This window comes from Tyto alba, unplaced genomic scaffold, assembly GCF_018691265.1.
Source record: "Tyto alba isolate M040663 unplaced genomic scaffold, T.alba_DEE_v4.0 Super-Scaffold_40, whole genome shotgun sequence".
NCBI classification, from domain to species: Eukaryota; Metazoa; Chordata; class Aves; order Strigiformes; family Tytonidae; genus Tyto; species Tyto alba.
Window position 1 is genome coordinate 15,394,594 of NW_024881316.1, and position 18,624 is coordinate 15,413,217.

Sequence of the window (18,624 nt, forward strand, 5' to 3'; positions counted from 1 at the left end):
TGTAACATATAAGCAATGAATCAGTAAATAGCGAACAGAAGTAAGACTTTGTGTTTCATAGCAATGCCCATGTATTGCTAATTAAACTCAGGAAACATTCAAACTGATAACAGTTCAAGTAGTATCCAGTTTCACTAAAGATAAAAGAGTATCTTCAGCTCTCAAATCTATCAAACATTAAAAAAGCGACAGAAATATTTTAATCTTTTGGGCTTGCTTAATGGTATAGATGAAATAAAACCTATGCTCCTCACAGATTCTCAGGTAAAAGCAGTCAGAAAATTAGATTGTAAAAAACATATGATCAGAAACAAGAAAATAATGGACCCTGGTTCTCTGTTCAGGAGCTGCACCATATGTCCCTAACCCTCCTTAACCTTAACACCCCGATTTCTTCTCTCTTCCCATGTTCCTTTGGATGCAGAGCAAGAGAGAGCAATGCTGTGCCAGTAGTTGGGAAGGATGTGTGGACTGTCAATATAATGTCAATGTTCTGCTTGCCTCAAGCATACTAATTTGGTCTCTCCTCCACCCAGACACTGATTTTAAATCTTATTGGAAGGTATTTTTGACCTTCCACTTCTTTCCAAGTCATTTCAAACTGGCTATCAGTTTCAAAACCTACTAGTAGAGGGTAAGACTGACAAGCAAAAGAAACAGCACGCTCCCATGAACCTTGTTTCCCCAGGAAACCAAAATAAAAATCTCTGGTTAAGAATTATTTGTTTAGAATTCATTTATAAGAATGTGTTAGACTTTTCTTTAATAATGGTTATCCAAAACTTGTAATTCCTTCATGAATTGCATGATTCACTACACTCTGCAATGATGAAAATTGTATCTTAGTTTCTGTTTCACCCCAAGTAATACCTCTTCCCCAAGCAACTGGCATATTTGTCAGTACAGGACTAAGGCAAATAATTATTACAAGTATCCTCAAACTGTGAGGTGTTAAAAACAAATCAGCATTTTTTCCTTTGAAATCACATCACCCTTGCCCTTTGCCCATTTAGTCCAACCTGACTTCCATTCCTAACTCAACGTCAACTGAGAAGTTTCAGTTTTATACAGAGAGCATTAGTACCCCTTTTCTTATCTTAGTGTCATGTTGCTTCCTTTGGTAATTTGATGGTTCTGATTTATCTCTCCTCCTGTTTATGCTGCACTGTTTCTCCTATCTTCACATCTTGGGATTTGATATATATTATTATTCCAATTCTTTGCTCTGTAAACCTCATCTCAAGCCCCTGCTCTGCCCTTACCCCTTCATAATCTTGTCCATGCTTCTCGCCACTCTTCTAAACCTGATATTCTCTGCTAGGACCATCAGTTAGCTCCACTGCTGCAAGCTGCCCTTTTTATGTGCTTTTTTGCAGAGCTTTAGCTGAAAAACATTCTGACAGTGTGACATACAACAGAGGCAGGTCTATTCGCAACAGGTTTCACTGCATGCACCAAAATGTTTACAAAAAACAAGCTAAAATGCAAGATTTTTAATTTTTTTTTTAATATAAGATTCAGAAAAAGAAAAAAAAATAATGAAAATTAAACCAGGATATTTCAATATCTGGGAAATAATTATTGTAATACAGCACCTGCATACCATGCGGAGGACGGACATGGAGAAACAAATAACCTACAGTCAACCTGCAAAATATTCTGAAAACCAGAACACTTTGGTGAATGATGCTAGAAAAGCCAGAAATGCCAGCAGTAGATAACTTGGCACTCACTGAAAGAAATGTGTGACCTATTGGCTTAAGTACAGCTTTGTTGAATTTGGGGAGTGAAGAGGGAAGATCTCCAAGGAAGAGTACTACACGAACTTCTCCCAGTCATCTTTCCTGACCATGAAGCTTGTATGTCGAACTGGGAGTATGAAGGTACAATTTTTTCTGATCACAGATTGAAAATATCTTTCTTAGGTTTATTTCTTCATGGCTGCCTAAAAGTCTCTCTGATTCACTGATCAGAAGGGTTCATCTGTCTCCATATAAGCTTTTATCCAACCTAATACCAGTTCCCTAGTGAAACAGGCAGTAACTAGTGCATCTGCTTGCTCCTGTCCACAGGCTAAACTAAGACAAGTTGACTGCTGTTGCTACATCAGCAAGGAGCAGGAGTGATGAGAGACCGCAGATACTGCTGTGAAGGACAGACATGCTTGCAGCCACCTTCCCATTTACCCTCTCCCTTACTGCTTCTTCACACCACCAAGCCTTCTGACAGAAGAAAATTTCCCGGACTATTTTCTAGGTGTTTGCCCTCTCCTTCTCTGCGCAAGGGAAAGCTGTTACTGCTGAAGTAATGAGGACAGATTCAGACCAGACCCAGTGCACTTGAAGAGACTGGACTACCCTCAAGAAGTATGCCCTCTGATTGACTGACAAACCTTTTCCAGCCAAGTATGAATGCTTGCTACATAGCAGAAGTTACTGCTACTTCTCTAACTGCTTTCTTATTCAATTACAAAAGATTAAAGCATTAAAGAACATGTTTTTTCAGTTTCATTAACTTTTTCTAGTATGAGTTCCATAGCAAATGCTTTACTGAACACCAGATAGATAAAAGCTACCAAATCTCCCTTCTGTAAACATGGTTTATTTTACAAAGAATGGTCTGAGGTTGTTCTGCCACAGTTTACCTCTGGTAAACTCATATTGCATTTTATATTATTTATTGCTAAATCTTTAATTATTCTTTTCTTTTAACTTTGTTTTAAAGCTTTGTATGTTACTGAGATAAACTGCTACCCAGGTAACTTCCTCTTAACCTTCACTTTCAAACAGAGCACGCTATATCAGAAATTCTACAGTTACAATAACACCATCTCTAAGTCTTTGATTCTAAACTTATTTTACTTTTTTTCTCTCAGTTTCATAGGATAAAGACTTGTCTTTCCCATTTTGATCATCTTACATTCTCTTGAGTTGGACAATATATATAAAACACTGACACCTAGTTGATGGGATAAAATACATATAACAGAACATGTTGTGAGTTTCTATTTTTTTAAAAAAAAAAACACCTAAAAAGGCAAACCAATCAAACAAAAAGCCCCAACCCAAAACTAAAGCACAATCTGGATGTTCTTAGAGGAATTTGGGGCTGCAGATCACTGGCAGGTTTAATTTAGTGTCTACCTCAAAATGGTAATATCAATTTCCTTATACTAAAACCAAATACCTTGCTTATATCGTCTCACCTCAATAACCTTTACAGAAAAGGCAACACTCTCCCTGAGGGCATGCAAACACACAGTCATCAGTTCATCTGAAGACTAAGTACAAGAAACTGATGTATAAAGAAATCCAGATAACTTGGGATCCTACTGGCATCAGTTTCCACCAATAAATTTACTTTAAGCAACACTATCTTGGCAGAGATCAAGAATGTCTGTGTCTTCTTGGGATTCATGAATTTGGCATGTAAGTATCTAATTCATCCAAGAGGCTGAAGCCAGTAAATACTGTCAACAGGAAGACAGTATCAATCCCAGTTAAACAAACTGCCCGCACAACAGATGCCACTCAGACAACTCTGATGTTACTGCTGCCCATTTTTTTTAACACCTACCGTAAATTTTCTACTTATTATGAAGAAGCAGCTCTAGATACTAAGTCTTCCCTGCCTGAGAGATTAAAATTTATATAACTCTTGATTCTTTCTTCATAACTAGTCCTGGTCAGAAGCCTAGAGGAGTGATGAACTGTCTACCTGCCTGATGACGCTGAGTTGCCAAGCCATGTTAATGGATGCAGAAGACACTAAGTAACAAGTGTCAGTTTACTCAGAGCAGAAGAGTTACAGATTCACATTTTTAATCTGAGGACTGCTCAGAAAAAGTCCCTGGATAAATTAAAGAAAACAAGTCATTTTAAATTTTTTAAACTAAAGAGTGAGCTGGTCATCTTTAAAGAAATTCAGGGATGTAAATCAGCAATTCATTTAAGTGTCTAAGACTTACAGACAGTCCTTGTAAATGAAAATAGATTTCAGATGTTTATTTCCAATCCTTCACACTTCTTCCCTCTGCCCACAATGTGTGAGCTACTTTGAATACCACTTAAAGATGCAAAGTATCTGGCATGCATACCTAAGAAGAGAGGCACCTTGTCTAGGGTTGTAGATTTTACTGCAGGAGTTGAGCACTAAAAGGTTAGGCAAGGAATACTCAACTGTCTTTACAACTGATTGTAGATAACAGGTTTTACAGAGCTTATTTTTCATTTCTATCCTATTGCCAAAACACAAACACACACCCTATTTGGGCACACAAGAGTATTTCCTAGAGAAGCATGACAAATTTAAGCTATGAGAAAAGGTTCATTAGTAAATAGGCAATAGAACTCAGAAACCCTAAGATTCTCATTATTAAAGTATGCACACACATTTTAAGCAATGGTTGAGGACTACTACCAAAAACCCACTGGGATATACAGTCACCTTCAAAAACTAGAGGATGTAAGAGGTAATTTTCCCCCAAGACAAAAAAAAAAGCACACCATCTCTGTTAAAAGCAACAAAATGAATTTTTCCATGAAGATAAATACAATCCTGACAGTACGAACAGCCCAAAACCTCCATCTGGAAGTGACTGGAATGGAACTAAAGAGCTGGGGTAAGTAATGATGTGAGGGAACTAAGGTGGCCATATCATCCCTTTGAATAACCACATACTATGGTACCCAAGACCAAAAAATAGAACAATTTTAGGTCCTTTTGTTCAATAACATGGCTAAAATAACAGAAAACAAGGCCTAGATAGAATTCAAATGCTTTTATGCAGGTATGATAAGTGAAGGACTGAGGGATGGGCTTTGATGTTGCTGTTCCACATGGTGTCAGCTGCAAATATCACAGAGATGCCAAAGAAGCAAAATGACACTGCTAATGCAGTGCTACAGAATGCTAAGAGAGCTTTGACAGAAAGCATTCACTGCAGAGAAACTAGAGGCGGAGGAAAGAGACAAACACCTACCATTTGATATATATTTCCTATCATATTCAATAAAATCAAGAACTTCCTGTATTGTTGCGTTAAAGGCCCCCAGATACTTAATTTGTACATCAAGAGAACAGCAAAGGCCCATTCCATCCCTTTTTTACTCCTCCTAGTGGAAGTAATCTGTAATACCCTGAATACTAGTTAATTACTTGGATAAAAACAGGCAATGACTGTATTTGTTATTAGGAAAAGAGACAGTCCTGACAAAACAGCATTACAGGCAGGTTGGAAACCATGAATAAAACTTTTTTGCCCTAATGGTAAAAACAAAAAAATCCTGCTAACTCTATCCCGTAACTCTTCAATAAGTGTAGCTTTAGTGCATGATATATATCAGCTGAGGCTGGCTGAGCAGGGAAGCTGGACAAAAGTCTAAGGGGCAGACAAAATTTTCTTTCATTCATTCCTGTCTAGTTACTCCTATGATCCTCTTTACTGAAGCAAATGAGAGTCAGTCAGTTCGGTGATTGCTTTAGACTGTAGTGATTTACAAGACAATGGATTTTGATTACCATTTGACTTAAATAGCTCTCTACATAGGACAACAGATTGCTGAGAAAATTTAATTCAACAATCAACAGATTCAAACATTGACTCTTACTAGACCATAAAATCCTGGCAACACATTTTAATATTCATATGAAGGGACTGCTCTTCCACTATATAAGCAAAATTCTTTGGTCAATGAAAATGCACCATGTCTCAAGAGCCATGATAATTCCCCTTGGGACTCAATTAATTTAGGAAAACTGAAGCCCACTAGTTTTATACTTGGGAACCACCACTGACATGAATATTTTAAAATCTTATTTGACTCTGAGCAGGCAAGACTCTTGTAAAGTGATGAGTTAAGTACTATCCTGGCAGTTGCTGACAAAAGATACTCCAAACTACACATGGCTAGGGGAATTTATTGTCACCCGCAACTAGCTGGAGCATGTATTAAATACATAGTGTTGCATGTATTAAAACCATCAGACTAAGTTTATGATTGCCTCTTCCAGGCAATTTCAGTCATTAATGAATCATACAAATTGTATCCTAGATAAGAAAAGATTCAAAACCATGGTTCTGATTAAAGTGTACTTTTTCAATTGCACACTTCCATACATTTCTTTATATAATTGCTAATGAGATGCAAACATTCCTCTCTTTTTGCTTTTCGCTGTACTGCATTTCAGCTTGTTATTTTCATGAAGAATTGTGAATCCTTTCTCACACAAACATCCGGTAAAGGCATTTAACTACTAGTCAGAATTCTTGCATTTGCTTTTCTGCTAAACATATCAACAGTAACATTTGAGCATTTGCAAAATTTTCCATAAAGACTTTTAGATAGAATGTAAGAGAGAAAAATGAAAACATGCAGTGAAGTCTCAAACAGGATAAGAAAGTTCCTAGAGACGATGCTCATGTCTCAGTATCCATTCAGATACTGTTAACATGAAATACCTTTAAAACAACTACCCTAAAGGCAGGGTAGCCAATTTCCAAAGGGGACAAGGGTTAAAAAACCCCAAAGGAAATAGCACATAACTTCTTTTTTTGCTTTGTTTGAATGGAGCAAGCAATTCATGACTCCTGACAGTATCTTCAAAGTCAGTATTGATGTTTCAAACATAGCATGGGAAGAAGCAAACAACCACGGTTCACTGAAACACATCTCTTTTCCTTCTGGGTCTTGTTGGAAAGAGATTATTAGTGAAGTGGGGCAGATGGATGTGGTATTTGTTGAACAGGAAGAAGACACCAGAAAGCAGTCTCTTCTGAGAGTCCCCACACAGCTAAACTTTACTCTAGAACCCAGAAGGCAATGTACCATGGCCTTCTATTTTAGTGTTTTAATTAACTCCTTCAAACAAGAGGTCCAAGAAACAGACATAAATCTCTGTACAGAACCCAGGGTGAAGGCCAGGGTTTTCTGGTACATAACTGATGCATTAGCCATGCTCCAGATTACAGTATCAGTTCCACCTAAAAGAAGTGCAACCAGTGAACTGAACTTCTGTCAACAATGTGGATAAACTAGTATGACACCACTAGAGATCACATCACATAAATCCTATGTAATGTAGCACCCTGTGACTGTATTTGGCCATGACAGATTTGAATGCAGCTGAACTGCACTCAAAGAAGCCAGATATATAAGCATTTTTCTTCTGTCTCCAAAGTAACAAACAAGACTCTGAATTCCTTAATAATAATTGTTCTGAGGTTTTACATAGCAAAAGAGAGGTGTAAATAAGACACGTATGAATAATCTTAATTTCTGTTCTAGGGATTTGACTTCTAAAGCTAATTCCATACACTATACAAAACTGCAGCTGGCCCAAATTCACACACAAGGCTTCCAGACAAACTCCAGGATGCTATCCATGTGAAAGGATTTTAGTGTCCTCTCTGAAGTGCCCTACTGCAATGAGATCTGCAAAACATTCACCAGAATCATAAAACACACGTGTTATTCTGAACAGTACATAGAGTTGGAAATTCCCAGTGCCCCTGATTGCTGCATTTTTCTAATGTAGAAGAAATGAACCCTTGTTCCAACACACCCTGGACAAGAGACAAACATCAACAAAACTGGTACATGTCAGTGCCAGTGAGCCATTGATGCATCTAGCAGCAGGACAGATGCACATGCACTACGTCCCCGAGGAAGTGGATGGAAACAGCTGTTGTAAAATCCCAAATGGGTAGATTAAGGAAAAAAACATGTTCCCTTGCTTTCCTTCTGGAGGAGAAGAGACAAAGTTTCTACTCCACTGGAGTTGTAATTACCTACCATAGCCCCTATGGAAGTTTTCCACTGGAAACGTTTTCCCATGTTTTGTCAGGTAGTAGAGAACAGTTCGTTTGAAAAGTAGAGTCAGTGGCTCCAGCACTAAACAGTCGTGCAGAATTTTCTTGTGATATGCTTCTGGCTGCCTGAAAGCAGGACTTGCAAAGAACCTGCATAAATAGGCCAGCGGTTCTGCTGACAGCAGTTACTCCACATGAATGGACAATTTGCACATCAAAAGGCAATGCACCAACAGCAACACACCCATACAAACCTCCAAGAGTCTCAGCGCTGAAGACACAAAAACTGGTGACAAGCAAAGTGCTTGCTCCATAGATCAGTAGTGATTATCATAGATTTTGCAACATGAGAGCAACAATTCATCTGTACCAGAATTAGACACAGAATCCTCACAAGCTTTTCTGTGGCAGCCATACAGGGATGCAAGACCATGCCAGCAGACGGTTCAGAGACAGATCTTTAAGCAGATGGTTTAATCACAGAGCAATCATGCTTCACCCTCAGCAGCCATGACTTGAGGCTCCTTCTAGATATTTCCAGAAGGCTTCTTCCAAAAGACTCTGTTTCTGACACCTGTGTGCAGACTTCTGAGCTGCTCTCCAAGAATGGAGGGAGAGAAGAAAAATTAAAAAAGGAAATTCAAGAGGCTGCTTTTATTTGTAGTTCTTTGATTTAAATGGTTTTATATTTGAAGTAATATTTATGTTTATTTTATCTCTCATATCTTAAATGATAGATTTTTTTTTCCCTTTTGATATCCGTGTCAATTAGGAGTTTCAGGTCAAATATTCTAACAAAAGTGCACAGCTTTAGGCAACTGAATCCAAGCAGAAAAGCTGTGAGTACCTGTCTTTGCTGGTTCCCACAGCTTCCAGTGCTTTATAATTAGAAACTTCTCAAACAATAGGAGTCAATAGTTGCAGCAAGTAATTCTGCTGTTTTTCTTCCTTTACATCTAATGTAGAGATAATTATCTCTTTTCCAATTCTCAAAGGTTTTTTAAAGTTATTTAATTTGCTCTGCAAAATGCTGGGATTGCTTTTGAAGATGAGGCATTAAATGTAATCCACAGCCATTTCTCTCTCTGTTCACTTTTTGAAGGTGTTTCTCACAGCCCTTTGTCCTCCTTGACAGCTCCTGACAGTTTTATAGGTGAGGATGGCAACAGGAAAGTTGTGTCAAATACTATACCTGCAATGGTGACTGTCTCTACAAATGCTTTCTGACAGTGAGTAAAGTTAGATACAACAAAATTCCTAATGTTTTCACACTGGAGGGATTTAAGCATCCTCCCGGAACCAAAATTCATAGTTTGTCACCCTTTCCAGATGACAGCCTTGTAATTAATGGTAATTTTATTTTAAGCCTATAATCTTGATATTTCAATCACCACTTGAGTAAACAGTGATGATTAAAACTGAAGCATAAAGTGTCCCTGTGAGATATCTGGTACACAGCCCATGAAGAATTAGTTATACAATTTCCACTACTAATACTGAATTCTATGTTTCCATATTCAATTCAGTTTAAAGAAAACAAAATTTCTAAAAAAGATTTTTCAATAAACATTGAAATTGTAAGGGAAAGAAAGAGCGTTGTTTTCACAGTACAAGTCTGATGAAGGAGGAGCGATTCACACCTAGCCTGTGGCCAGAAGGTAAGCGGTCCTTTTGTTAACCATGATGACCCAGTACCTGGAACTAGATTTAGGTGGATGGAGATACCAAAAGGCTTGGGGAACCTGAACTTCTGAACTTTTTGTCTTAGTATGCTTGCATATGAACTTCTCCGTCCTGGAGAGAGCCAAGGTTCATTTCCATGAATGTGAGGTATGAACACATACATGAAGAGGCGTGTCGGCAGGCGGTTCGGGAAGTCTGTACACTCTGTAGTACTCAGCTAGTGAAGAATCAGGAGAGGGAACTTGTGGTCCGGAGACAGGGATATAAACCACTGCACGATGGCTGTTCGGTGCCTCTACTCAATTGGCAATTGAGCATTTTCTCACACAATTAATACACACAACACTGTCCCTTTTCCCCTAGGAATCTGGCAACTACCATAATTATCCCTTAATAATTGATTTATACATTTTTCAGATTCTTTGAATCTGATTGAAGTAATGGCTGCTGGTAGGAACAACTGTTAAATCAATATTTTGGTGGAAGTAAGATGTAAAACATCTCATAAAAAGCCATCTGTTTCAGTGAAGTTATTCAGAGAAAAGATGCCGTTTGCAAATTATGTGGACATACTCCACCCTTCCTGAATGATTTATAAAAGCATTTTGCAGACTTCAAACATCCCTGATCTATCAGGCTATGACATCGCTCACTTAGGCTTTGCCAGGTTCCTCCAATCAACAACTAATCCCTCTCTGGATAACCTCTTGGTTGCTCTCCTACAATCAAAATTATTTTAATTATCAATTAACTTCCCATTTGGGCAGAGGAAGGGAATAGGTGGAAACAGTGGACATCATCAACTATGAAGAAGTCCTTGAATGCCTGCTCAAGTTTTCTTTGTTCTGTATCCTGTAATCACACACAAAAAAAATAAAAGGAGTCACACCTGCAAGACTATTCCTGATACCATACAAATGGTAAATATGATCTATGGAAATCAGATGCCCCCCCCCCCCCCCCCCCCCCCAGGAAACATTGCACCTGGGGGTTGAGATATGCCCTTTGGCTGTTAAGATTGCTTGTTGGGACATGCCCTGTGTTTGGTTAAGACATGCCGTTTATCTGATAACCTGGGAGTTGCTGGGGGCGGGGGGGGGGGGGGCGGGTCTTGGGTTGGGGGATATTTTAAGGATTTCTCGGAACTAATCGTAATATTCCCTCTCTATTCCCAGAATTCTGATACGTATGTAACATTCTACGTAATAAAAAGGAGCCGCTTTTGGCTCCAAGGCGCGAGGGCATTTGGAGGACGTTATTCCCCCATGCGCCCAGCGCTGAATAAACATACCTACTTTATAACCTTACTGGTTCTAAAGTCGTGATTCTGCGCCTCATTTATGCTCACATCCTTTCAAAACACTGGCCAGCGACACCTCTAATTAAAAACTAAGTAGTCACACCATGGCAACACTGATATAGAAAGCACCCTGGTATTAGAGACACAAGGCTCAAGTCCTGGAAAAGCTTCAGTATATGAAGATTTCTTTTTAAATGCTTTCTAACTAAAATACAAGCACATCCACTTCCTCTTCCTCCTCACCCCTCCCAATCTTGGTAATATGATTTGTTTGATATTTACATTCTAGGGTAAATACTTAATACACTGTGGGTGGGGTTCATTTTATATTAAGACAAACAGGTACATCTGTCCACAGGTGTAGCTGATGTCTAAGCTCTCATTTTGCTAAAGGCAACTTTAGATGTCCTCCTAAATATGGACCTAGTACCTGGTCAGCATTCTTTAGGCTCCATGGATTATAGGGATACAATCTTCATCTACTATAATGGTAGTGTAGTTACATACATGTGGACACTAAATTGGTACATACAAGTCTCAAACAATTCTACCATCATGTCTGTTCCAACTTACTCTAAAAGACAGAATGAAACCCAAAAATCCTAAAACAGACAATGGAATTCATTACTTACAGGAAGTCATGTGAAGACAAGACTAGGGATATTTCAGTTGAATGAAGAAACTAACAAGATGATGCATGGAACAATGCAGAATGATGAATACAGACAAAATGCAATTCAGTCCTATTTGCTGTTTGTGCTGGGGACATGCTATTTCTGAATTTCTCACTCATTGCCGCTTTATTTTTAAAACACAACTTTGCAAATGTCTAGAGAGTGGGAGATCTGAGGCAAACCAACATATTTAATCTAGATGCACAAGAATGAATAAAAAAAAATTTCTATAGTCATTACTTTGTGAGTATCTGCAATATAACTTCATATAGCAAGAGAAACAATGTGTTTTTCTCTCACATCTTCTAGAAACTTGTTTTAACCTAGCTTTTTAACAGTTTTTCTAAGTCCTATACTCAGGAACAGACTAGAAGAACTTACATGTATGAGCAAAAACTTTTTCAAATGCTTTAGAGCATTTACTGTCTGCGTTACAAAAAAGAGCAGTCACAAAAATGTCTGAGAATTGCTCTTCAAAATATACCAAGACAAACTAATACTAAAAAGAGTAGGTAAAAACAGGAGAATATTACAGCATACTGAAATGGTGTAGGAAACATGGAAGATGTTTTAAGCTTACCCTATTGACACTGCTGTTTCTTAAAATAATCTGCATTAGATTTTTTTTAAATTCTTCCAGCTTCTTGAAACACTTCTTCAAAACGTGATTAGATAATTTAGTATCAGTTATTAAACTGACCAAAACACAAACTGCTTCAGTAAGAATATTTGAAACTGGCAATTTAGGATTTTTGTAAAAAACAGTCAGTCCGTCAAGCAACTGAGTCACTGAATTACATATGGTGAAAGAATCGTTCTCAAGCTCCGTGAAGTCTGCTTGAAGAATTCCTCCTTCTGACAGTTTTTTTATTTCAAGCAGATGTTGCAAAAACTGCACTGGAGCAGTCAGAGATTCCTCCTTGCTAGTGCAGCAAAGATTCAGTGGGGGAAGTGTTTCCAACCAATGTTTAGAAACATCGACATTATGCTCAGATTGGTGAAAATCAGAAGCTATGCCTAAAGAATCGAATGCGTAGTCATTAGAGACATCACATCCAGAGTCTTCTAGTTGGCTTGAGTAACTCACAGGTTTTATACATTCCTGATCCAGAAGATTTTCAGCAGAGGCCTCTGTTTTTCCTGAAACACAAAAGTGAAAGTTGCATTTGTGTAATGCTTACATACATGATTATGGAAAGTGTCGTATATCCTTTCTCCTTTTGCTTCCATGCAGAGGTCACTTAATACATATGTATGTTTGCTCTCCAAGAACTTCCCATGACTAGAATTTAACTGTGGAAGAAGGTGACACTTTTAAATTAAAGTCAAAACTTTCAGAAGGTAGTGCCTATTTGTGCTCATAGTAATACAAACAGTAATTCTGAGTTTGAAATTCCTGATGGTTTTAAGTTTTCACATATATAATTTAAGTGGACATCACATGAAAAATTTAAGTGGGCACCTATACTTCCATTAATTCCCAGGGAAAAAAAGTGCATGTAAATTTTTGACTTCCCAAAATTTTTCACTACTTTTATTCTCAAGAACTCAGAATGCTTTTTAAAAGACACTGAAGGTTGGTTACTATAACTGCATCAAATACAATCTTACGTGTGCTCTTTCTGCCCAGGTCACATAAGGAATTCTAACAAAGTTGAACAAAACATTATACTTGAATTTTTTATTATTTAACATAGAAAAACATTCAGAATCAAAAATTTCTCCAGTCACCACCTATCCCATACCATCTTCTTCAAAGACACACAAACTACATTAATGTGAACGCAATGTATACCTTCTGTATTAAATTATTTTTGTACACCATTGTAGAATCTCCTTCATCTTATTTCACACATTAGAGACATTTAAAACAGTGCCTCTGGGCGTAAACTCAGTACTAGGTGACAACAGATTCCCACTGTACTACTTGCTACCTATGCCAAAACATTACAATCAAAACAAGGAAGAGATTACTGCAGTGAAGTGGAAGATGAACAAAGGTAAGTATCTCCATGCCATGAGGCAAGGCTAGAACCCCATCTCACCAACTCCTGGCCGTGTCCTGCTTTCTGGAGCACAGCCACAAACTGCTTCTCTTCTCACTCTTAAAAAACATGCATATACTGTTCATATTTTCCACAAGAATCCAAAGCAATACCATACTCCTGTGTGTCTGTAGTCTTAAATGAATATAAAGATTTTATAGATGGTTTGGCCTGACAGGAAATGAATGTGATGTTTCATGGCAAATTAAAAAAAAAAAACAAAAACAAAACATTTCTAACACAGAAAACATCAGTAGTCAGCAATCCACATTAGTCCATACACTAATGAAACACTACTCAAAAAAGTTTGTACAGACTTCATTAAATACTCAATTTCAAAATGAATTCTGACCATTATTTCAGTCTCTGAAAACATACCAGATCATCCAATGAGGGCACTACTACTGAGATCAAAACTGGAAACTTGGTTTATTTACTTACTGTTGAGTTTCATGCCTTTAACATTCAGACATACTCATAATTGAACAGAATGGCTACTGATTGACTCACAATGCAAGGGCTAACTGTAGGGAAATCAAATGACATTTCCAGGAGGTAGGAAAAGCAGGGCTTGTAAAGCCAGCCTAGCATTTTATATATTAATACTGTTCCCAGATGCCCTGCATACCCAAACTCTGAAAGTAAACAAAGAAGCAAAGCACACTTCCCATGGCCTGACTAGCAAAAATAGACATCAGTCTTTCATATCTTCTCTCCTTAGGGTTTTGAGCAAAATATATTCCAGAAGAAAAAAAAAATAAAGTTGTTTTGGGGGCTGTTTAAGGAAAATAAGGCTTTCTATGGAATCCACCTGAGTTTCACTATGTGGATATTTTGCTCTTGTTCTTCATCCCATGGAGCAACATGAAAATTGCTCATGAGGACATAACACCAGAAGTCAAAAGAAGTAAAGCAAGAACTACATGCAAAAAAACATATGTATGTTTGCTGATTCTCTTGCTGAAGTTAAAAAAAAAAATATATAGCAGAGGTGAAAGAAAGTAAAAAAAAAGAAACAGGGAAAAAAAGAATAATATGGAAGTATCCATAGGAACCAAACTTAAGACTGTCCCCAAATAAAAGAGGTACCATATTCAATGAAACGCTCCTACCAATAGGAGACAATGTTGCCTTTATGCTTTGGTTCCTACTCACTGGGATATCAAACTCCTGTCCCATGATCAGTTTACAAGAAACCCTGTAATACTAAGTCCACAATAGCAGCATATTTCCAGTTCAACAAATAATACAAAATGCTTTAAAAATGTTCAGTCGTTTTTATGTTCTAGTCATTTGGGGAGGAGGTGGAAGTTATCTTTTTGAAAAATAAATAAATCGCCCATCAGGCAATACTCATTATTTCCATCAAAATGTCTAGAAACAACTGTTTATCTCTTGAAAGAAGGCAAATTAATCACTTTTACTTACCTACTATTTAAGTGAGAAAGCAGTCTTGATGCTAACACCGTGTTGTTATCAAGTACAAAAAAACAAACCAAAAAAGGAACAGCATTAAGCCTGCCACACACTAACAATAATCTTCAAACAATAATTTCAAGAACGTTTGACTGTAAATATACTGGAACTAGAAATATAAAAATTTAGTGTGCATGATAAACTAACCACAAAATTTTACAATGCCTTTACACAGGTAATGAAATATCTGGTCATGAGCAGTTTTACAGCCTCCTTAAATATGCCACATCAGATTCAGGAAATATTTAAATTCTTATTTCCTATTCAGGACTTTAGGTCCTTACTACATTAAGATCCTGATCTGAAAATCAGAATTGTGTGCTCCCCAAGCAAAGTAAGATACAGTCACAAGAACAGCCTTGGGGTACAAAGGGTGAAGAGCTGACATCCCTCTACACATATCCACCACTGCAGAAAGTGTCTGGCTTGAAAACCAGGAGTTCCTCAAGGGACAAGGGAGTGACTTGCATACTGTGTACAGTATGTAAGCAAGGTTTGCAGGCACTTCTGTGAAGCATAAAAACTCAAATGTAAATACTGCTGTGGAACCACAGAACACAGAGGCTTTTATCAGGGGAGTGAGATGCCAGTCTTACTAGAGAGTGTTCAGCTAGTCCTGAAGAAGCAGAGCTCTGGTAAACACCAAAGTCCACCCATCTCCCAAAAGAGTTCTTTCACTTCTGAATAGTCACCTTAATAAAGACTCAGTTCAGGGACAAGAAAGGGAGGAGGAAGAGCCAGTTGCTTCATGAGAACAGGAAAACACCTTTTGTCTCTCAAATGTCTGTTGCCAGCAGTATGGTCATAAGAATTCTCAGAGCTGTGAAGAGACAACAAAATGACCCAGCTCCTGGTCCTACCCAATGCAGAATAAGAGAGGCAGCATCTCTAATATCCATGTAGCAGAAGCAGGGGTGGTAGAAGATGCTTTCTCAGACACCTGCGCTAATGGCTGCCACAGACCAGACAGTGTTTGAATGAGGAAGGCCATGTGCTATACGTAGTTCAAAATATAAAAACTGAACAAGGCTCTCCAATTGATGAAACTGCTGTGGAATTTTAAAACAGCCTTCAAATCTTTTGAAAAGCTTAATATACCTGCAGTTACAACACCAACAGGGACTGTAGAACAGAAAATGGGCTTGAAGGTGGCAGATGAAAGAAACAAAGTGAAAAGATGATCTGAACTCTGCAAATCAAAAATTACTTCTGTTTCAAGAACTAGGCATTGTTTGTATTCTATCACTTTGTGAGTACACACATGGATTACCACTTGAAAATAAAACCCAATGACATTAGACATGTAAAGCTCTTTTAAAACTCAAGTTACAATTGATAGGCTCAGTTCCACTTCTAAAAGAAAAAAATAAAAGACAATTAAAAATGAGAAAATCTTAGGAACCTCTCTTATGATACTGCATTCTGCTTTCCGAGTAGGTGTTCAGTCAATAACTTCTAAATGGAAATTAAAATATGTGAAATTATTCATATTTTTTCCTACTGTGTTCACTTCTGCATTTTTCAGCACTATGCTATTCTTCATTTAATCTTCATTGATTGGTTTGTTACATGTGCACTTCCCATAATGATGAATCAAGTTTATTATCTTCTTAAAAAAAAAAAAATCTCCTCACACATGTTAATTGTTTTCTTTACCTTTTCTCCATGTGTAATTCTTTCTCTATTGTGCTGTTTTCATTACAACCAAGGTGTCTGGTTGAAAAAAAAAAAAAAAAAAACTATCCTCCCTCATAAACTCCTATGTTTTTAGCACACCACTGTTGTCCTGACTTGGAACCAAGCCAAACTTCTGTATATATCAAAGCAAAGAAATATTGTCTTACATACGTGAACATTTTGAAATAATAATGAAAAAAACAATACAAAGCTTCCAGGATTCTCCAAATGAAGACATTTTAGAAGCCAGGTATCCTGCATTTTGCTTCTGCATTTCCATTCTTTCATTATAACCAGCTTGGAAAAGAAAGCTCTTCTATTTAAAGCTAAGGTATTTCATGCTGACGTACTTTATCCAATTTAGGAATAATTTCACAGAAACTAATATGGGGCTGAGTATCTAAAATTCTCAAATTAATTATTCAATGCCAGGATTTAAATGCTTCTCAGAAGGCTTAGAAGCATATACTTCAATTTGTTAGGGATTTTGCTTACATAAAGCAGCTAAATGTTTAGAATTCAGTAAGAACTGAGAAGGATTTTGAGGATATAAATATTCATTTTTAAGAGATTTCTGCAGAAGACAGCACAAACCTTTTGTAGTTCAAGTCAAATAATGAATACTTGCAGTAAAGATATGGAAGAATTGATAATCAGATGATGAACACACAGATTTTGGTCAGTTAATGCTCATCAAGCAGCTTTCACGACAGAAAAACTAACATATGCTTTACAACACTGACCACATCAATGAGATGACTGAAATTTGAGTTCTAAGTAGATAGGGGATATTTCAAGATATTAACTGAATTCATGTTACCTATGAAGAGAAGACTACCTGTCTGAACTGGAAGTACTACATCTCATTAAAAATGCTTTGCATTGTCAAACAAACTGCGCTTCACTAAGAGACAAGAAATATCAGCAAATGCAGACAGCAATGATCTGGGTGCAACTGTAATGAGCTGAAGGCTGAAATGAGCTGGACTCCCTAAGAAATCAACTAGAGTGTGCATTCCTAAAAACATCTCTTTTCTTGAATACAACATGGTGTAAGTATTTGGGTTTTTTGATTGTATATCCAGAAGCCCACAACAAAGATCTGCTTGGAGAACTCAAATGTAAGTTTGAGTTATGTTAAGGTCTCCCAAAGAGATTGTGCAATCTCCATTCTTAGAGATACTCAGAAGCTGTCTGGACATGGCTCTGCACAACTGGCTCTAGGTGGCCCTGGCTGACAAGGGAGTTGGACAAGATGACCTCCAGTGGCCCCTTCCAACCTAAACTATTCTGTGATTATTTCCAGAGAAAAATTTAACTGATCCTCAGCTCCCCACAGTAGACTTCTAGGCAAGAAGATCCTCATTGTCATGGCCACACGTTTTAACCTGTTTTTACCATATACATTTAGTTTTCCCCAAAACTATCATTCTGTTACTCAGAAGAAATGAAATGATTCTGCACTGAACTATGAATTCCACCTGCTTTTATGAACCTAAAAATCCCTATGCATCTTATCAGGAACTTGATCTAGACAGGAAATTTATAAAATAGCAACAAACCCATTCTCTTGTTGGGACAATTGAGTTGTTCTTGCCTCTGAATGGCTTTCTTAGATAGAAATCTGAAAAGGATGCTTCTTGGGTCCCTTTGCCCCAAGTATGTGCTTAGAACAGCTGTAGCAATGCCATCTGATAAGACAGACAGCATCTGCTTTCAAAGTGAGAAAGTTTCCACAACCAAAACAGACCTGTTATCCATGGAAGGAGCAGTACTATGAGATTTCAATGAATCATTACACTCCAGCTGGTGCTCCTTCCAGATTGCAAATTAACTTATTTAATTATCCTGAAAAGGGTTCAGCTTTTATAAAGTTCCCCATTGTGTCACTACAATTACGGGGAACAGATTTATCTCATCACCATATTCCAAGATCCACATTCCCATAAACTTGTGCTA

General features: G+C 37.5%; 1 protein-coding gene across 1 annotated transcript in view; it reads right to left on the bottom strand.

Annotated features, from left to right (window-relative positions):
• MEI4 (meiotic double-stranded break formation protein 4) overlaps positions 1-18,624 on the bottom strand; it is an 83,850-nt gene that overhangs the window by 47,652 nt on the left and 17,574 nt on the right. Inside the window, exon 3 of the mRNA XM_033002636.2 lies at positions 12,048-12,607. Coding sequence (XP_032858527.2) covers positions 12,048-12,607 — 560 coding nt within the window. The remainder of the gene's footprint in view (positions 1-12,047; positions 12,608-18,624) is intronic.